Source organism: Carassius gibelio, chromosome B1 (genome assembly GCF_023724105.1).
Source record: "Carassius gibelio isolate Cgi1373 ecotype wild population from Czech Republic chromosome B1, carGib1.2-hapl.c, whole genome shotgun sequence".
Lineage (NCBI taxonomy): Eukaryota > Metazoa > Chordata > Actinopteri > Cypriniformes > Cyprinidae > Carassius > Carassius gibelio.
In genome coordinates this window covers 35567616-35587193 of record NC_068396.1, presented here as the reverse complement: position 1 = coordinate 35587193, position 19578 = coordinate 35567616, and the positions used below count along the sequence as shown (strand labels likewise).

Genomic DNA, 19578 nt, shown 5'->3' with positions numbered 1-19578 from the left:
GCACTACTGAAAACCTCATTAATCCTCACAATCCTGTCACAACTAAATTAAGAATCCATTATGAGCATTGCATAGCAAATGATGTTATCATCAAATATGAGCAACCTTAAAGAATGATAGACTGATGTAAATGACTGAAACCTGTTGTCATGCACGTGTTTTCCATAGCTTTTTTATTAAAACATTATACACTGCAAAGTTTAACTTTAAATGACATCAATTAATACATCAAAACCAGTTATCTCAGCCCATTCTCTATTTCCCTTCAATGAACTTATCACACAAATGTGTTTCATGCCGCAAAAAAAAAAAAAAAAAATACAGTCCTTGGAACAAAATCCTGTGTAAACAAAAGCCCAGAAGATCACCACGCCGGTCTCTTCCCTGTACCCTGGTGGGTTAAACTTGAAAAGGGCTCTGCACTGCAAGCGTTCCCTGATGCTGTACATCCGTCTGAACTCGTTCCGGTAGACAGGAGGACAATTCTTCCAGTTGGCCACAACTTATAGTGTAAAGACAAAATACATGAAAGATAATAATAATAATACAAAAAAAGTTTAACAGCCTTCTACTACAAAATTCAATTGGAGAATGAGCATTAAACGGGGAAATCTTACTGTCTAGCCAGGCAAACTGTGCCGCTTTCCGAAAAACTTCGGAGCACATCCCTAAACCATCTGCAAACCACAGAAAGTGTCAAATATGCAGAGTCACCCGCCGACAAAATAACTTCCCTGAGGATTTCCAGTGGAAGCTGTTGAATCAAAAACATACATAGGTTTATTTATACATGTATATAAAAGTTATTAAACATTATATAAACACTGACTACAGACAACCTGCTTTAAAACTCTCATTAAAAACTCTATAGATTGTTGTCACAACTGCATACTCATTCTTTTATAATAACACTAATAAAATGTTAATATATACAGTACTGTGCAGAAGTATTAGGCATGTTAGTATTTTCACATTGAAAAAAAAAAAAAAACAGTTTTAAGCCAATTATTTATATCTTTTGCTGTTGTGTGTCAGTAGGATATATTAGTTTACATTTCCACACATTCATTTTGCCATTAATTGTAATAATCCAGTAAGATATTTGTATATATTTGTATGCATGATCCACATGAAGATCTTTTACATTGAATATAAATATTTCTGTCTTATATGGTGAACAAAATCCACATTAGATCGCAAACAGAAGTTATTTAAAAAACTCACTGAAAATGAATTAAACTGAAATGTTTTTAAATGTCTTTGATGCTGATGTTAACTGATAGCTATATATTAAATAATCCACAGTGCTGACCAATATAGTACTTGTACATAATACCAATTTCACATCTGAACAACTAAAATACCTCTGCATGTACACACATATGTAATTATTAGTTCTTAATGAATGTATGTGCACAAATAACCTGCTTTGCTGGACTCTGCCTGAAGACATGGTGAATGGTGAAGTTCCTCCCCTCAGTGGTTGAGCTCTAAAAGAACAAATGTCAAGAGGTAGGTATATTGCTAGATATAGTACAGAGTAATGTTTCATGTAGCAACATTCAAACAGCTACATACATTTGCGGAGTGAAGCTGTCCAGGAGAACAGAACACCACCACCTCCTGATCATGTCATCCTGAATAATAATAATAATAATAATAATATACACACAAAAATCATGCATGTCTGTTCAAATAACTTGACAAATGTGATGCCATACCTCTGTAAAATCGAACCTATGAACTAAAGCCATGTGCAGAGTGTACCACAAAGAACAATAAAATGAGCAATTTATAACAATTATTAACAATAATTATTCAAATTGAACGTACCATGGATAAATAAATGATCGAACATCGCATTTCATATTATAAGATATTTACACATCCACTTTTACTCACCTGAAGCAATCAACGTAATAGCGTTATTACTCTGCTGCTGTAGTTGCCACCGTTCTGTTTTTTTTCAACGCAAACTGCCCCCTGCTGGCTCGGAGGAAAATGTCAAAGGCGGGGAAAACAAATATGGGCGGGGCGACACGTGTCGCTCCGCCTCGAATTTCGCCCCGCCCCATCGTCCAGACTGCACTCTGGGGTTACTCAATGGCAATAGGACCACTGGGAGGAGCCAGAGGAGCTTGATTTTTTCACAGATTATCTGTCTCTTATTTTTCATAAAATGTATGTTGTATACAATTACTGTAGATGTAATCTGTATACTCATTTAACACCTGTTTTTGTCCAACTGTTAAAAAAAAAAAAGTTATTGTTCAAATGTAGTGCAACTGAAATATTGTAAATATCATAAAATATCTTTATTTCATAAAAAAAAAAAAAAAAAAAAAAAAAAATTATAGATGGTCTCCCATTGGTCTCAAAGTCCTGCAGTATATTTAAATTTCGAGTATGATTTAACAAAAATAGGTTCCTGTAAGCTATCATGTCATGTTCCCAAATTTGAAAAAGTAAAATGCCAAATGGTATTCTATTTAGAATTCATTATGAACATCAGCTTTGGGTCAAATCACTTTTAAAATGGCTGCTACGCCCCTGGCTGCTGCTGTTTTCATGTCTGTCCACCAGATATCACTGTCTCTATAATCAATGTGATGCACTCAAGAAACAGTTTATTAAACTCTTAAACAGTTTGAAACCTTAATTAATTCTGAGGAAATGATATTTTCTGCCTTTATAATGAGCTTCATGTACATGGGTCTGTTTTGTCTGTATCCTCCAGCTTCATGTCAATTTTGTGTGAAATACTATTTCACTTCCTTCTTTATTAACTCTCTCTCTCTCTCTCTCTCTCTCTCTCTCTCTCTCTCTCTCTCTCTCAGAGGAAGTGGGCGTCTCTGTCACATTCATCTGTTCATGTTAAACACGTGACCAGGAAAGAGACACTAAAACTCATCTGAACACACATCGAGAGCTTCAGAAGAACTGAATCTACTAACAACAGAGAAGATCACTGAAGAAGAGAGAAGAATGAAGATCATCTGGACTTTCACTCTGCTGATGATTCCTGGTGAGAGTCTGAACTCAGTAAATCACTCGAAACAGCACAGACTTTCACTTCAGCTCATGAATTCACTCTGAAAAACTTTCATCTCTGTTCATTCTGATATAAATATGTGATTGTTGTATTAAGATGCTGGTTTGTTGTAGGTGTGTTGAGCTCCATCAGTGTGACAGGATATTCAGGAGGAGGAGTCAGCATCACATGCAGATATGATAGAAGATATACAGACAATAACAAGTATTTTTGTAGAGGAGAGTGGTCAGTTACATCATTGACTAAATGGTGGTCTGATCTCATCAAGACTGAAGAGAAAGATAAATGGGTTGATTCTGGAAGATTCTCTCTGTATGACGACACAAGAGCAGCAGTTTTCACTGTGACCATCAGAGATCTGAGAGAACAGGATTCTGGGACGTATTACTGTGCAGTTGATAGATCTTGGGCTGAAGATTCCTACACTGAAGTGAATCTGAATGTTGTAACAGGTGAGTAACTGAGACTCTCAAACCCATGATGATCATCAACATCACACACTCAACACTGACTCTGATTAGTGTGATTTATTATCATGAATGTGAATACAAATACAATCCTTAAGATTTACACTTATAAGTAATATTGACCTGAATTCATAAATGTTACAGCAAAGTGACCATAAATGTGTTTATATTGAGAAGTTATATTGTTTTACAGATTAAAAACTCAGTGCTGTGAGAGGATATTCAGGAGGAAATGTGATTATAAACTACAAATATAAGACGCTAGAAGAGAATCCTTTGATAGATGTGTGTAAAACTGGAGCAGATCGATGTTTTACTCTAATAAACACTGACAGAGCAGCAGAATGGACACATGACGGTCGATTCTCTGTTCATGATGACAGATCTGCTCGTCTCTTACGTCTGTTTATCAGAGAACTGAATGAGAACGATTCTGGAGAATATAAGATTACAGTCAAAGTTTCTGAAGACTACAGTTTCATGCATCTGTTTCTGTGCTGAACTGATGAATCTGGTGTTTAATGTGAACTTGATTTGTCTCTCAAGCAGCTGATTGTTGTCAGAAGAGCATCAGTCTCTCCGCTGCTGCAGGAGCATCTGTGAACATCAGCTGCAGATACCCACAATCCCACAGTGCTGATGTGAAGTTTGTCTGCAGGAGATCTGGATCTGATCTCTGTGCTGAAGAGACGTCTGTGAAGGAGAGCAGAAGATGGAGCGCTGAGGGACAGATGCAGCTGTATGATGACAGAGAGCAGCAGCTCCTGACGGGAATCATCAGTCATGTGACTCAACAACATTCAGCTGAATACTGGTGTGGAGTTCAGTCTGATCCAGGACACAAGAGCTTCATCACACGAGTCCTCGTCAGCGTCACTGGTACAGATGACTTTCTCACTCAGATTCATCAACATAATTCAAAATCACATCTAGCTTTCAATCAGCAGATCACTGTATTCTGTGCTGCTTGACTGAGCAAAGATACGAAAACAGGAAGTGTACAGAAATGGAAGTGTAATTGCAAAACTGCTGCAGTTTATTGTCAGTAAAATGAGTTTTGTGTAGAATTATAATGCTGTTCTGCAAATGCAGTGGTCAGTGTTTGTGACTGTTTTATTCATACGGTTCTTCATACATGTATGTGTATGGATCATTTATTTACTAGCATTATCTTGGGAAAGGCTACAGCAGCGTGTGAATGCAGGACCTGCAGATCTGCATGTAGTTTGTTCTTCATGTGGTAATTGCATATTTCAACAGTGTTTGTTGTTGCAGCATTAGTTGGTCATTCTGACACATTATAACTACAGTTTTTAAACTAGATCAAGTTTGCTCATCCTGATGCAGTATCAGTACAGGTTTCTCATCACTTCTGCGAGTCATTTCAGCAGTCTTGTACTATAGTGAAGAAGCTGCAGTTAAAGATGCTATGAACTCTTTTATTCACTGAGAAACCACAGGCTTCAGTCACAGAAACTCAAACAGACAGCTGGCAGATTTATTCTCTGAGCGTCTCTGTATCAGCAAACATTCATTCTGGGAAGTGAATGTGTGACATCAGTAACATATACCATGGGAAAAAGTCATGTCAAGATGTTTGTGTAAAAAATAAAAATAAAATAAAAACCTTAGAAATGCATTGTTTTATTGCTTTATATACAGATAATCTGAAAACAAATTCACCACCACCATCATCATCATCATCACCAACGTCATCATCATCATCATCATCATCATCATCATCATCATCACCTTCATCATCACCAACATCATCGTCATCATCATCATCATCATCATCATCATCATCATCTGCTTCTTCTTTCTCATCAGTCACATCTCCACTGATCACAAGAGTTTCCAAATCATCTCCATCCAGTTTCACATCTGCAGGTGCAATATTTCAAAATACTTTGAAATATGTATGTAAAATAATAATAATAATAATAATAATAATAATAATAATAATAATAATAATAATAATAATAATAAACTAATTGTCTTCTTGTAAATGTAGACCTGTTTAAGTGAATTTGCATTTTGAAAGTTTGTAGCCTATCAAGACGTCTGCAGCATTGGTGTGTCATTAACGAATATTTGACTTCCAGTAGCTTGTGAGTTCAAGAATAACGGCGACACACTGGATGCGTGGCGCAAGCGTCTCAGCTGCGTGGCGTGACCGTTTGTAATTCGGCTCCCATGTTAACAGGTTAGAGCAAACAGACTGCCTGTGTGAGACGCGCGGAAAACGCGTGCATGCTAGAAATAGGACCGACGCCTATCTTTCACGCGACACGCAAGCGTGTTGGAAGCGTTTCCAGGCAAAATAGAATAGGAAAATATGTTTATATGTCATTTTGTACACAACTTCATATTAATTCATGACACTTTGATGTTTGAAAGTCTATAGGTTGACATATATTCAGATATAAATGTAATTTAAAAAATAAATAAATAATTATCGATTTTCAAATATTGCACCTGTCAAACATACTCTATTTTGCCCTTCAATACTGTGGACGATGTGCTTCATTAGTAGGCTTTACATGTATGCTTAACATGAAGGTGTAGGTGTGTAAAAAAGTTGAAATTGTTGTCAGGAAGACAAGAGCCTGGTCTATCGGTCTCCCTCTATGTCACCTACAGTAGCAGCAGCGCACCAGCGATTCTGGTGTGTAAAGACACAGAAAACGTGAAGCAGCCGTCATGCAACTGACACGCAGCAGAAACGCCACACTCACGCCACACAGCCAGTGTGTCACCGGCAGGGGCATCGGACTCGGGGTAAAACCAGGACTGATTACCAGGGCCCCAAAGGAAGAGAGGGCCATTGGGATATATATTATTTTACCTGGATATGTTCATGGGGGGGGGGGGGGGGGGCATGGGGGCCCATCAGGACTGCCTATACATAGGGCCCGGGATCTTGTGCAACGCCCCTGGTCACCGGCCTAAGGTTTAGAAATCTTAGGGGCCGTTCACATATCACACCTAAAAACGTGTGGAAAATGCTAGGTGCACCGCTTTCTCCTTATTTCCAAAGCGCTTGGGCAGCTGCACTCCTGAGGCGTCTGCCATTGCTAAGCAACCATGACCTGCTCTCTCCATGAAGATGCGGAAATTTCAGCAAAGGATAAATGGATTTGCAGCACTAAAAATCACTTGCAGTAGCTCTGCTACTAAATTTATTTCAAAATGGCAATCCATATACAGCTATGATCAGCTGTTCCTTCATCTTGGCTGAGCTTTCAACATTGTTACAGGAAAGGATGAAGCTGATTGGTTGGTTCTTGTCACATGACCCGCGGTGCGCTTGCAGCATTTTGAAAAGTTGAGATGTTTTTAACTCGATGCGGTGCGGACGCGCCTGGAAAAAACAATCACATCGCACCAAGTGCGCATCACGACCGTGCCACTTCCATTATGAGCGTGCATACCGCGCGCCTACATTGGAAATAACGAACTTGAGCACGCAAAAGACGCGACATGTGAACGGCCCCTCGACCAGTTAAGCTCAAATGCTATTTTGGGGATTTCCGCCTGCCATTTTCCTACCTAAATTCAAAAGCTTCCCATTCCCACATGCAGAGGTGTACATACAAATGTTTGATATAATTTTAAAGGAAACCTTTTGACATTACATAAACACTGTTGAACCTGATAAAAATGATTTGATATGTTGTCTGTGTTAAAATAAATAGGGAAAAAAACAAGGAGCTTTATTTTATTTTTTATAAACTGAAGTTTGAAATGGAAGATGCTCAGGCAATGAAGGGCCTAGCAGCTTCAGACCTATTTTATGTGTTTCCAGCACATGTCAGCTAATAGAGGAAAAAGGAAATTTGTTTCTATTATAATCTATGCAAAAGTTATTCCATTCCAACTGAAGGAAGGTATAATACCCTTTTTGTATAAAATATCCACCTTCCCAAATATGAAATGTTCCTATACATACATGCAGAGGGGAAATATGCAATATCTGTATTTTATTTTACAGAAAACACTTTGAAGTTACATACAAAGCTGCTGCTAGTGACGATTAGTATTTTTTATTTAGTTTTTCATATGATGAACCACCTCAATACAAAGTGTTTTGTTGTGTGTGTGTGTGTTCAGAACAATCTTTGAAAGAGGATAAGTCAAACTGCAAACTAGCAAACTGCTTTTAATTATGAAATATATCTGGTCTATCACAATCTAAAATAGAATCCACAATCTCCAGTTTCATATAATTTCATTTATGTCCATTCTGTATTGGTATACTGATTAGGACATCTGACCTGTCTCCATCATCTGTATCTGTCATCTTCCAGCATCCCATCTTTGTTTTGTTTTGACTTATTATCAGCGCTAATCCGGGAGCTGGACGCTGGTAAACGACCTTCGGAGCATATACAGACGAATACATGTTCATCCACACAGTACTGGAATAATCCATGTGTATTTACTGTATCCCATCGACCACCGCTGCCCCAGCGGATGTGGAAATGGGCACTCACTGTCCATTCCCTCTCCCGCTGTTGACGCAGAGATGTTAAATTCAGCAGCTCTGAGTGGAGCACACAGCTCAGACTGACAGCTCAAGAGACAAATAGTGCTTCACAAATGAGATCCGATGGATATATTTTAAGACAGCCGCTCAGGCCCATCAAATGAGAATGAGAGCTTTCTTGTGATATATGACTTGCCTGTTTTGTGAAAATTATTTTAAATACACATTCTTCTGAAAAGCTTAATTTTACAACTTTATGAATCATAAAACCCCAAAGAATGGTATTCTTTGTAAATAAAACACTCTAAGCTTTCAAATGAACCCATATATGGGCTGATACCATATAAGGAAGGCTTTGCAAGTGACACATGAACATTTTGCAGGCTATTTTTAGACCCAGTACTGGGTCCACAGAGTTTAAGATTAACTAGGTGGGACTCTGCATTTCCATCCTCAAAAATAAAATGCTGTGGTATATTTTTGGGGTGTTTCCACACGGTTTAACCTCATGTTACAGTATTTTTAAACAGAGCGGGGTTACAGTAATTTTGTGCTCAAAAAGTCTGTTTATGACAATCTGAACAATCTGTACATTCAGCTTTATATGAGCATAACAGATGTGCAAGTGTGAGATGAGAACATTATTTACAGCACTTGTGTGAATGTACAGCGTGAAACCTTGAAACTTGCAGGCCCAGTTTCATAGTCCGGTCAATCCTCACAAACGTCAAGATAAGGCCATGATCTGATCTGATGTTTGCTCAGAGTGATCTGACTGATGGACCTGATCGTTTCTCCTGTGTTTTCAGGCTCTTTTCTGATCGTTCCTCTGGTTCTGCTTCTTCTGGTTCTGATCAGCGTTGGTCTCTTATTTCTGTTTCTCTCTAAGAAGCATCAGTCTCGAGGTAAAGCTCCTTCTTAATGTCTTTAGATGCAGAAACTCTCTTCATATGGTGTTTAAAACAAAGATTTGTTCCTATTTTTCCATTTTGAGTCTGTCTCCATCTACAGACTGCAAAGAGACATGATCAAAATACAGATATTTGATGATATGTGAAAACAGACTTCAATGTAGAAATGTGATATAATGTTGTTAATTTAGACTTTTGTTTTTGCAGGCGGTGATTCATCATCTCAGACTGGAGCAGAAAAACATGGAGTGGTTTGTATAAACTAAAATGTTGAATAAATGTTAAAGTATTTTATAATGAATTTCTTCAGAGCTGTAAATAACTTTTTTCTCTGCAGGTTTCTCACACTGGTTGTGATTATGAGGAGATTAAAGACTCTCACAAACAGTTACCCATAAACCCCTCTGTTTCTCCTGACTGTGTTTATGCCACAGCTCAGTTACCCACAATCCCCTCTGTTTCTCCTGACTGTGTTTATGCCACAGCTCAGTTACCCATAAACCCCTCTGTTTCTCCTGACTGTGTTTACGCTACAGTTCAGAAAGACACTGGTGACTCTCAGATCTTCATCACATCTGCTGAGGATCTGAATTACTCCGTGGTGAATTTCCAGAAGAAAGCAGACTGTCCTGAAGGTGTCAGATTGAGGAATAATCAGGATTGCAGTGAATACACTGCTGTCAATCATCTCACTGACTGACGACACACAGCAGAGAATCTCAATCAACTGAAAGTTTTGATTTTGTGTTCAAGCTTCTCTGATTAGTATTTGTGTTATTTTTGTGGTTGTCTTCTGCTGTATATTTTAGACAGTCTTGCAGGTCAGACTTTTGACTGTCAATGTGAAGAATGTTTAAATGACAGAGCAGTGTTTTGTTCTGCAAAGAAATGATCAGAACAACCTCTGTGTTTTTGGTCAGCATTTGATGTAAATATGTACTGAATATTTCTGAGATAAAAGAATATGCGCCTGTGATCAGTTAGTTTTGTTAATGTTAAACTACACGTCTGGCAGCTGCGGTTCTTCTGAAACTTTTATTAAGTCTCAGTGTTTAAAAGCTCACACATTTTTACACATGCAGCAGCTACTGCTTTTTTCCTCAGTGTTTAATAGATAGATTAAAAGCTTGATAACTTAGAAAAGAACATTTAGTAAACTAAGATGAAGCCATGATATTGTATGCAAATATGATATGAATGCACTATATTTATATATATATATATATATATTTGTGTGTGTGTGTGTGTGTGTGTGCACAGATAAATCATGATAAATACATGATAAATACAGTAATGTTCATTTAAAAAAAAAAAAAAACAGTGCATTTTGATTTCACTGCTATTTTAATCAATCAACAGTGTGTTTATTTGGTCACTATGGTAACCGCTGCTGTTTGCACGTTTGTCCTCTAGATGTCGCTGTCATGTGACTCAACAACATTCAGCTGAATACTGGTGTGGAGTTCAGTCTGATCCAGGACACAAGAGCTTCATCGCACGAGTCCTCGTCAGCGTCACTGGTACAGATGACTTTCTCACTCAGATTAATTTTAATTTTATTTAAAATCACAGCTAGCTTCTGTAGCCCATGTGGGAATGTATTATGGGTTTCTGATCAAGATAAAAGTGTAAAACTGTATAAAGTTAGGTTAAAATATACTGTAGGAAAATGTGCTTGGAGATAAGGTAAACTAGCCTGGTAATGCCAAACTCTGTTACTTTGCTTTGCTTCATAGACAAAGTCTGGAAGGGCATAATTGACCCGCGTTTTCTTTCTCGTGGGGGGGCTAATGAGCACATAAGCTGTGTCTCAAAGTTTAGTGTACACACTTCGAAGGCCACGGATTTCGAAGACCTGGGGCCGGTTGCATAAACATAGTCATTATCTTAAGACTGTGTCTAAGAAATAGTCTGACTAACTAAAGTCACTGAAGAAAGACCATTGCATAAAATAAGCTCACACCTATCTTTATTAAGACAGTCTAAATCGCAGTGATTTGTGGGAAAAATAAGACGCTAAACAACTTAAACAAAATGGCCGACAGTTCGCGCTCGTCACAGTTTTCCTTTGCGGAAAATATTTGTATATTAGAGGAATACAATGCTGCTAAAACGACTCTAATGAACAAATTTAACGATTACAACGGCAATAGCAAAAAACACAAAGCTTGGACAACAATTACAGAAAGAGTTAACAGTGTCAACCCATCTGTCAACCGATCCGTCAAAGATGTTCAAAAACGGTTTAAAAATATGGTTCAAGAGGCAAAAAAGGAATTTTTTAAGCGAACAAACCCAGCAACAGGGGGAGGACCATCTCCTAAATTGAAAAGGACAACGAAAATGATCATCGAAATATACGGAGACGAATCTCCGATGTTTTGGGGAATCCCCGGGGGGAGGGAGAGTGGAGTATCCGGGCGGACGTTACCCACAGCGGTGGAAGATACACAGTCTCATACCGCTGTCACATCAAGCCCGCTTGGACAGTCTCGTGAGTAATAATGTTTCGATGGTGATTGTTTTTGCTTCATTTTAAACACTGTAGGGTACTGCTCTGTTTTAGATTGAGTAACACTTATTATCTTCTAGTTGACTGCGAGGTGACACTGACATTGGTCTCTCAAAATGACGAAGCTCCTGTTACAAGCCAGGATGACCAAACAACACAAAGTGAAGGTAAGCTATGCTTTCAATCTTTCAGCCCTCTACTATTCCTCACAACAATGTTTTTAGTTTAAAACAGATTAACGGTGTTCAAGTAAGCAATAACGCACAAGCGGCTGTGCTGTAGCCTATTGTGAGTCATGGCTGAAGGCATGACGCGAAGCGGACTTATTCAAGATACAGCACTAGCATCGAGTAGGCTACTTTATTGCTTAAAACGGTTACGATAAAATACAAATATTAGAAAATACAATAAGTGGACACAGGTTAGGGGAAATCACGTGCTGTGCAATCACTACACTGAAAAAAGTAATAAGTAAATTTACTTATTACTTTTTTCAGTGTAGGCTAGTTGCAGCAAGAAAGTGTTTTCAGATTATATATAATCAGACTACTTTTGTCAATAAAGACCATTTAACCTGTTCAATGTTACATAGCCTGTGACACACAAAAAAACCAGAAGTCTATGCAGTGTCCCAGTTTACATAGCTAAGTAATTGTTTTGTGTGTGTTTTTGTCTAAAATGAATGAACTACAAAAGGGTGAAGTAGCATGTAGTGCATTTTATCAGAAAAAAAGTACAACAAAAAATACAGTGCCTGTTACTTTTCAAATTTTGCTAATGTTGTGCTTGTTCTTTTTTAAATTTATTTTTAAAGATGACGATTTGGACAGCACCCAAATGGCACCTGTGGGAAGTGGCTCAGACACCGAGAGACAGAAAGATACTCCAAGCAAGATAACCATGAACAATATACTTGAAAAACAATATAAAATATTAACACTGGAAGAGACTAAACTAAAATTAGAAATACAAAAACTAGAATTAGAGAAAACTAAGCTAAAGTTGGAGCTACAAAAACTTGGACATGAACTATAGATCTCATCGAACATTGTCCAATAACTAATCAAACAATTGTCTATTTAATAAGTACTGGTATTTAATTTTGAATTTACATATGTAATGTTTACATACAGAATCTTTAGAGATATTTAAGAGATTTGAAGAATTTTAGTGTAAGTTAATGTGTAGTGATTTGAAGATTATATCATATTTCAGCTGATTGTACTGATACTATGCATCAAATATTTTGTAAGTATTGTCTCAATGAATAAATTATAATATGTCCCCTTAATTTAAAAGTATAAATTCTTTCATTGTTCTCAGTCAAACTGAGAAAATGTTTTCTACAATCATCTGTCGAATGTAACGCCCAGATCCATCTTCCCCTCCTGCCTCAGTAATCTCCAAAGTGGGTTCTTCACAAATTTGGTCATCCTCCATGTCTGGGAGTGCAAGATCTCTATTAAATGGAAAATGATATTTTACTCATTTAATTTAAAATCATTGGGGAATATGTAGCTAGGAGTTTTAATTACAGTTAAAAACATATTTATTACCTTGCCATGTTGTGCAAAACAACGCATGCACAGATAATGTTGCAGACTTTTTCTGGTTTCATTTTGAGCTCTGCAAGCAGACAATGAAATCTTCGTTTCAGGACTCCAAAACACCTTTCAATAACATTTCTTGTTTTGGTATGGGCTGTGTTGTACCGAGCTTGAGGCACACTGACTGGATTTAAGAAAGGTGTGAGTAGCCAGGGTTTTAGTGGATAACCAGAGTCACCCAAGAGCACACCATGCAATTCTCCTCTCTCAAATGCATCATGAATTTGGGAATTCACTAAAATTCTAGAGTCATGGGTTGATCCTGACCAACGAGCAACACAGTTGAGCACTCTTAGTTTGGCATCACAAATAGCCTGCACGTTAATACTGTGATAGCCTTTCCTATTAACGAACAATGGCTCATGAGTTGAAGGTGCTTGAATCCTAATGTGTGTTCCATCAATGGCTCCAACTACATTTGGAAATCCTGCAATGTTGAAAAAATCTGCCTTCACCTTGTTCAAGGTAGAGACATCAGTCGGATAAAGTGGAAGTCTTCCTGACAGTTCACAGGCAACCTGACGAATAATTCTTGATGCTGTAGACTTGTGTACCCCAATTAAGTCTTCAGCTGTGTTTATAAAACATCCTGTGGCAAAGAAGCATAGAGCTAGACATACTTGTAGAAGTGGAGAGATGCTGAAATTTCTTGAAGTTTCAGGCCTCAAATGCTCCTCCAAGTCCATTGCTAGTTCTTGTATTGCATGTCTAGGAAACCTTAGCTTCTCCAGCAGTTCCTTTTCAGAAAGGACTTCTAATGGGTTTGAACGATCTTTGAAAACTCTTTCTCTTCTTATTGCCCTTTCATAAAAGCAAATATTAAAATGTGCCATACCGCAAGACAAAGTCGGGCCACATTTGTGAATCTAGAGCACTTGACAGTTTATTCGTTTCCATGGCAACATAGATTGTAAAGGAAAGTTAGCCAAGGGGGAACCAGTCTTACTTTTTTGTCTTAAATTAGACCAGTCTAAAATGTTATGCAACTGACTTAAAAAGTAAATACCAGTCTTAAAGAAAAAAAAAAATAGACGACTAACTTGCAAGACTAGTCTTAAATAGATTTATGCAACCAGCCCCAGGTCTCGGAAGTGCACGAAGGGCTCTCCGAAGTGCGTGAGATGCTCCGTCTTCTCAGGATTTCCTAATTCCGTCACCTGGTGTTTCCGATTAGCACTCTGTTGCATAGCAACAGTACGAGAGGAGAGCTGACGAGAGGACAATCCTGGACTGTAAGGAAGAACATTAGTTAAGTTTACTGGTACAAATATAAAGTAATACGTTTTGTTTTTATCACAGGAGAGCAGCACTACAAAAATATTGTATTTTGCAACATGATGCATTGTTGTAGATTACCCAACAGTGTATTACTAGGCAACTTTAAATTGAATAACATTGAATATATTTAGAAGTAAACTGCAACATACACAGTAGAGCAGAAGTAATATTAATGTAAAACCATTCTGACAAATTATTTTTCAGAATAATACTGTACATACCTTTACTCTCAATACCTTAAGTATATTAGAGTATAGAAGATAATACTTTTACTTAAAAGATAGTTCAACCAAAAATGAAAATTCTGTAATCATTTACTCACACTTAAATTGTTCCAGGTTTGGAATTTTAATTTTTGGGGTTTTTAAACATGACTAGTAGATTTTACCCAATATGGTATTGCTAGTTACTAAAAGTAGTTAATTTAAGCATCTCAATATTTCTTCTATTAATTACGTTGTCATGGAGCTAAACAATTTCTCTTTTCCTTCTTTCTCTAAATCAGACCTGACCCCTGTGCAGGATAGAGCTGAATGTGCCAGCGCTGGACATGTGTTTAATGATGGGTGCCACGATCCAGACCCTGGTGTTTCTCTTGATATATCATACAGATGGTCTCCAGAGTGTTTGACATGTGCCTCGATCCACTGTCACTGCATTGTCCTCTGAGTCTGTGAGGAGATGCCCAGAACACATGGAGACAGCGCTGGGCTCAAACTGATGGTGTTTTACTGATGTTCATCCTAAACGGGATTGTACCCCCCCACACACACTTTTATCATCAAGGAAATTCGTCCCCCGCACTTTTTCGGGCAAGTGTATTCGTATAGAGTTTTTCAAGAGCTTGTGCGAATAAATATAGATTTAAACTCAAGGAGACAGGATAGTCTGCGCATGACCTGATGTTTTTTTTTTTTTCGGACAGAGAAGGCGACATGAACATCATGGATCGCTAAACTCTCCCAATAGCATCCAGCTGCAGCCCCGCAGACTCACCTCCGGCTAGACACCACTGGCTGGACACCAGTGGATAGACTGCCTACGTCATTTCCGTTTTCACCACTGGATGGACAGCAATTTTATTTCTTATTTTCACCTCTGGATTGAGATATATTTATTTTATATTTTCACCTCTGGATAGACAGCATATTTATTTTATATTTTCACCTCTGGATAGACAGCATATTTATTTTATATTTTCACCTCTGGATAGACATATATTTATTTTATAGTTTCACATAAGGATAGACAGCATATTTATTTTCTGTTTTCACCAGTGGATAGACAGCATTCTTTGCAGGCTTAATTGCACACGTATTTTCCGTATTGTCATTTTACTTTTATGACTTAAAATATATAATATAAAAACTGTGTGCAAATTGAAATATTATCTTTATCATATCTCTTCACATAAAACAATTCTCAATAATATACTTAATATTATAACATCAATAATTCATGCAAACTGCATTCACAAGAACCACCATGAAAATATATATTGTTCAGATCATATCACTATTTTTTGTGACTTAAATTCAGCCTAGATCAATGGACTATAACGTTTTGTCAATACAACAGACTTGTACATGTTAATTGACCACAGTTTTTTGCCTTGCCCATTTGGATATTCAATCCTTATTTTTTATTTATGTTTTGTAAATGTAACCACTTCTGTTTTTAAAATATACGTAGATTCACATGATCCGACAATTTACCAAACAATCCAGATCAAATAAACACTTCATGGTTTTGCAATATTTATTGGAAATTACACAATCTAATTAGTAAAATTTATCAAATCTGATGATCAGAATGAAGATGCCACAGTCAGGCTCCTTAAGGTTGTGGGGGAAGTCCCTATTTCAAGAGGAAATAAAACATGAACAGTTCCAAATAAACTATTGCACACGGTGCACACCACACCTCATTCCTGCCCCCTAAAACTGGCAGTCTGGGCAATGCTCAGGAAATTCAGGGTCTCTATAAACCCCTCGCAGGTCTCCACGTCTTCTGTTTCCACAGTACCCCACTGTGTTTGAATTGCACAGCGGGCAGTGATACCGGCTGCAGCACTCTGTGCATTTCTGTATTGGTGGTAGCTCCGTCCCTTTACCCACACTAATGTGATTTGCCTTTAAGAAGAGGGTAGTATTAATAGATTGTTTACGTAATAAGTATAGTGACACATATGAAATACCGGTAGTACCTTATAATTCATAAGAGTTTACAAAAATCCAATTATTAACTAAAAAAAAAAAAAAAAGGAACTGATGTTGTAGGTGAAAAGTTGTGTGTGGTAGATGGACTGTAAAAAATAGTGTGGTAACAAAAAAAACAAAAAAAAACTTATATAAATGTAAACATTCTCCTATACAAAATATGTAAAATGGTAAATGGACTGCATTTAGGCTATATAGCGCTTTCAACAAACCCATGGCCACCAAAGCGCTTTAAACATCATCATAAACATATTAAACATCAGGCATTTACACCTGCATAGGGAAAAGTACTACTTCAAAAGAAAAAAAAAAAAAACATAGTTAGCTAGCAAACTCTCGTGTGCATAGACAACCTAGCATTTTAGACTATTCTCTACCAAGACTGTTCTATGAGATCTCATTAACTGGGTACAATCTTCACACATCCAAGTGAATAAAAAACATGTTTACAATATTAAATCATACCACTCAAAGAACAATTTAATTGGAAAATCTATTGTAGCAACCTAACGTTAGCTCTAGAATTGAGGCACACCAGAGTTCACTTATACCTTTAAAAAACACGACACAGTACCTTGAAAACAAGACGTTTTTTTTTTAACTAGCTAGTTTGTGCATTTGAATTCTGACATGACCTATAAATCATCAACAGTTTATTATTTTTTCTTACTGCTGACATCTATATGGCGCGTTAAAATTGAAAAGTGAAAGAGGATACGGAAATGACGTCAATTTGAAAAGTGAATGACGATACGGAAATGACGTCTGCTGTCCATCCACTGGTGTCCAGCCATTGGTGTCTAGCAAGAAGTGAGTCTGCGGGGCTGCAGCTGGATGACTCTTAACTCTCCTGCATTGTGTGTTTCATTCATACTCGAAGCCAGAGCGCGCTCTCGTGCAGAAACTCATAACAGGAAACTCCTAATATGGACAACAGCGTCCAGCTATCACTGTATGAAAACAGTTGTTTCCGTTTTTTTTTTTTTTTTTTTCAACTCCAAAAAAATCTTCAGCAGGTGATAAATAAAGTATATGAACAATGCAGTGCTAAATGACATAGCATTTATTACAATATATAATCTATTCTGCCTTATTATGTGATAAAAAGTGTTTGTAATATATAAACAAAGCATTACTATTTGTTATTGTCCAGCAGTTATGAATTTCTAAGACTGCATTTATCTGATCCAAAGTACTGCAAATCAGTGACATTTTAAAATATTTTAATTAGCCTATTCAACTGTTTTCTATTTCTAATTCAAATTGTAATTTATTGAGATTTCAAAGCTGATTTTTTTTTTCATCATTACTCCAGTCACACGATCCTTCAGAAATAATTCTGATATACTGATTTGCTGCTAAAAAAAAGACAAGAAGAAAAAAAAACTCTTGATAATGTTGAAAACAGTAGAATTAGTAGAAGTAGAATTGTTTCAGGTTTCTTTGATGAATAGACAGTTCAGAAGAACAGAATTGATCTGCAATAGAAATCTCTTGTAAAATGATGTCTTTATCATCACTTGTGATTAATTTAAAGAATACTTGCTAAAGAAAAGTATTAACTTCTATCATTTAATTAACAATATATATATATATATGTATATATATATATATATATATATATATATATATATATATATATATATATATATATATATACTAAGATTTTGAATGATATAGTGTATAATGTTGCAAAAGCTTTTTATTTCACATAAATGCTGATCTTTGAATCCCTATATTCTTAAAAGGATGCTGAAAAAATGTACTCTTCTGTTTTAAATATTGATAATCAGCACATCAGCATATTAAGAATGATTTCTGAAGGATGTGACACTGAAGACTGGAGGAATGATGCTGAAAAATCACCTTTGATCACAGGAATACATTACATTTAAAATATATTCAAATAAAAAACTATTATTTTAAATAGTACAAATATTTACACAACTTATTCTGTTGGGTTGGAAACGTTCTTTATTTTTTTCCCCCTTGATACTGTCGACTGTTGATTTGCACGTAAATCTCATTTTGAAAAAGGGAATCACAGAAGATTATTGAAAATAATATATAGTGTATTTTTTTTTTTTTTCATTTTTGTCTATTGCTGACATTCAAGTAAATTCAAGTCTAATTTATTTATTAATTTATTTATTTGTGGTGAGTAATTCATTCTTCCTGCTATATTGAAGTATAAGCATGAAATAGATAGCATTACAAATTTAAGTTAATACAACCCATCATATTACATAACCTGGGAGTCACTCATAAAGTTCCCAATTAGAGGAAGGAGACATTAAACTTCTATTAAACAGATCACAGTGTGTCTTGTATCTTGTATCTTGACTTGAAAGTGATCAGTGAGGTTTGTACGAAAAAGATTCTGTTCAGGTTCAACAAGTTATTTTTACATGCTCTGTCTATTCAACAAAGAAAAACCACAAAGCACAGATAAAAAGAGGAAGTTTTTTTCTAAATGTTTATGATTGCAGTCAGTGCAGTTTTGTGTAGAATAATGTTGCTGTTCTGATCAGTGAGAAACTGCACACAGAGTAAAGCAGAGGACAGTGTTTGTGTGTTTTTTTCTTCATTTCTTTCTTTAAGTATCCAGTATTTTCTAGATCTGGATTCAGTCTGAAAGCAGCAGCAGTTTCTAGTTTTCTTAATTCTACAGTGTTTGCTGTTACAGCTTTTAACTAGTTCAAGTCTGCTCAGTATTCACTGAGAAACCACAGGCTTCAGCCACAGAAACTCAAACAGACAGCTTATGCTTTCTGAGTGTCTCTGTAGTCAAGTCAAGTCAAGTCACCTTTATTTATATAGCACTTTAAACTAAATACATTGTTTCAAAGCACTGAACAACATTCATTAGGAAAACATCCTTTTATGTTCCTCAAACTCTAATTTTCAAAAGATGTGTACACAATAATCAGTTCACACAGAAACCATGGTCTCCTTAGTATTCACTAGAGCAGCAAAGGAAACCATCCCACAATGTGCATGTTTTGAAAATATTTTCTATGCTACTAGTTTCAAGTATATATTT

The 19578-nt window shown here is 36.6% G+C and overlaps 4 protein-coding genes and 1 long non-coding RNA gene across 7 annotated transcripts in view; 3 read left to right on the top strand and 2 right to left on the bottom strand.

The window, feature by feature from the left end:
* The window catches only part of LOC127949475 (uncharacterized protein DDB_G0271670), a 44470-nt gene extending 34324 nt beyond the window's left edge, over positions 1–10146 (top strand). Inside the window, exons 3-8 of one of the 3 annotated variants that reach the window (XM_052546816.1) lie at positions 3166–3504; positions 4066–4398; positions 5182–5409; positions 8818–8913; positions 9127–9170; positions 9257–10146. In XM_052546816.1, the coding sequence (XP_052402776.1) occupies positions 3166–3504; positions 4066–4398; positions 5182–5409; positions 8818–8913; positions 9127–9170; positions 9257–9619 (1403 nt within the window). In that variant the 3' untranslated portion in view covers positions 9620–10146. The remainder of the gene's footprint in view (positions 1–3165; positions 3505–4065; positions 4399–5181; positions 5410–8817; positions 8914–9126; positions 9171–9256) is intronic. The other 2 variants (XM_052546815.1, XM_052546817.1) reach the window with 2 other exon arrangements.
* The window catches only part of LOC127949439 (B-cell receptor CD22-like), a 336416-nt gene that overhangs the window by 255705 nt on the left and 61133 nt on the right, over positions 1–19578 (bottom strand). The gene's annotated exons all lie outside the window — the stretch shown is intronic.
* The window catches only part of LOC127949492 (polymeric immunoglobulin receptor), a 60880-nt gene that overhangs the window by 9732 nt on the left and 31570 nt on the right, over positions 1–19578 (top strand). Inside the window, exon 2 of the mRNA XM_052546856.1 lies at positions 2838–2880. The gene's annotated coding sequence lies outside the window, so the exon portion shown is untranslated. The remainder of the gene's footprint in view (positions 1–2837; positions 2881–19578) is intronic.
* LOC127949576 (uncharacterized) lies at positions 296–1912 on the bottom strand. Its single transcript, XR_008152368.1, has 4 exons — positions 1579–1912; positions 1425–1490; positions 618–754; positions 296–502 (listed from the first exon to the last, which is right to left on the bottom strand). It is a non-coding gene; the product is annotated as an uncharacterized LOC127949576 (long non-coding RNA).
* On the top strand, positions 10446–12829 carry LOC127949537 (uncharacterized). The gene is made up of 3 exons (XM_052546990.1): positions 10446–11413; positions 11512–11598; positions 12246–12829. The coding sequence occupies exons 1-3, from the start codon at positions 10954–10956 to the stop codon at positions 12464–12466; spliced, it is 768 nt and encodes a 255-aa protein (XP_052402950.1). The 5' UTR covers positions 10446–10953; the 3' UTR covers positions 12467–12829.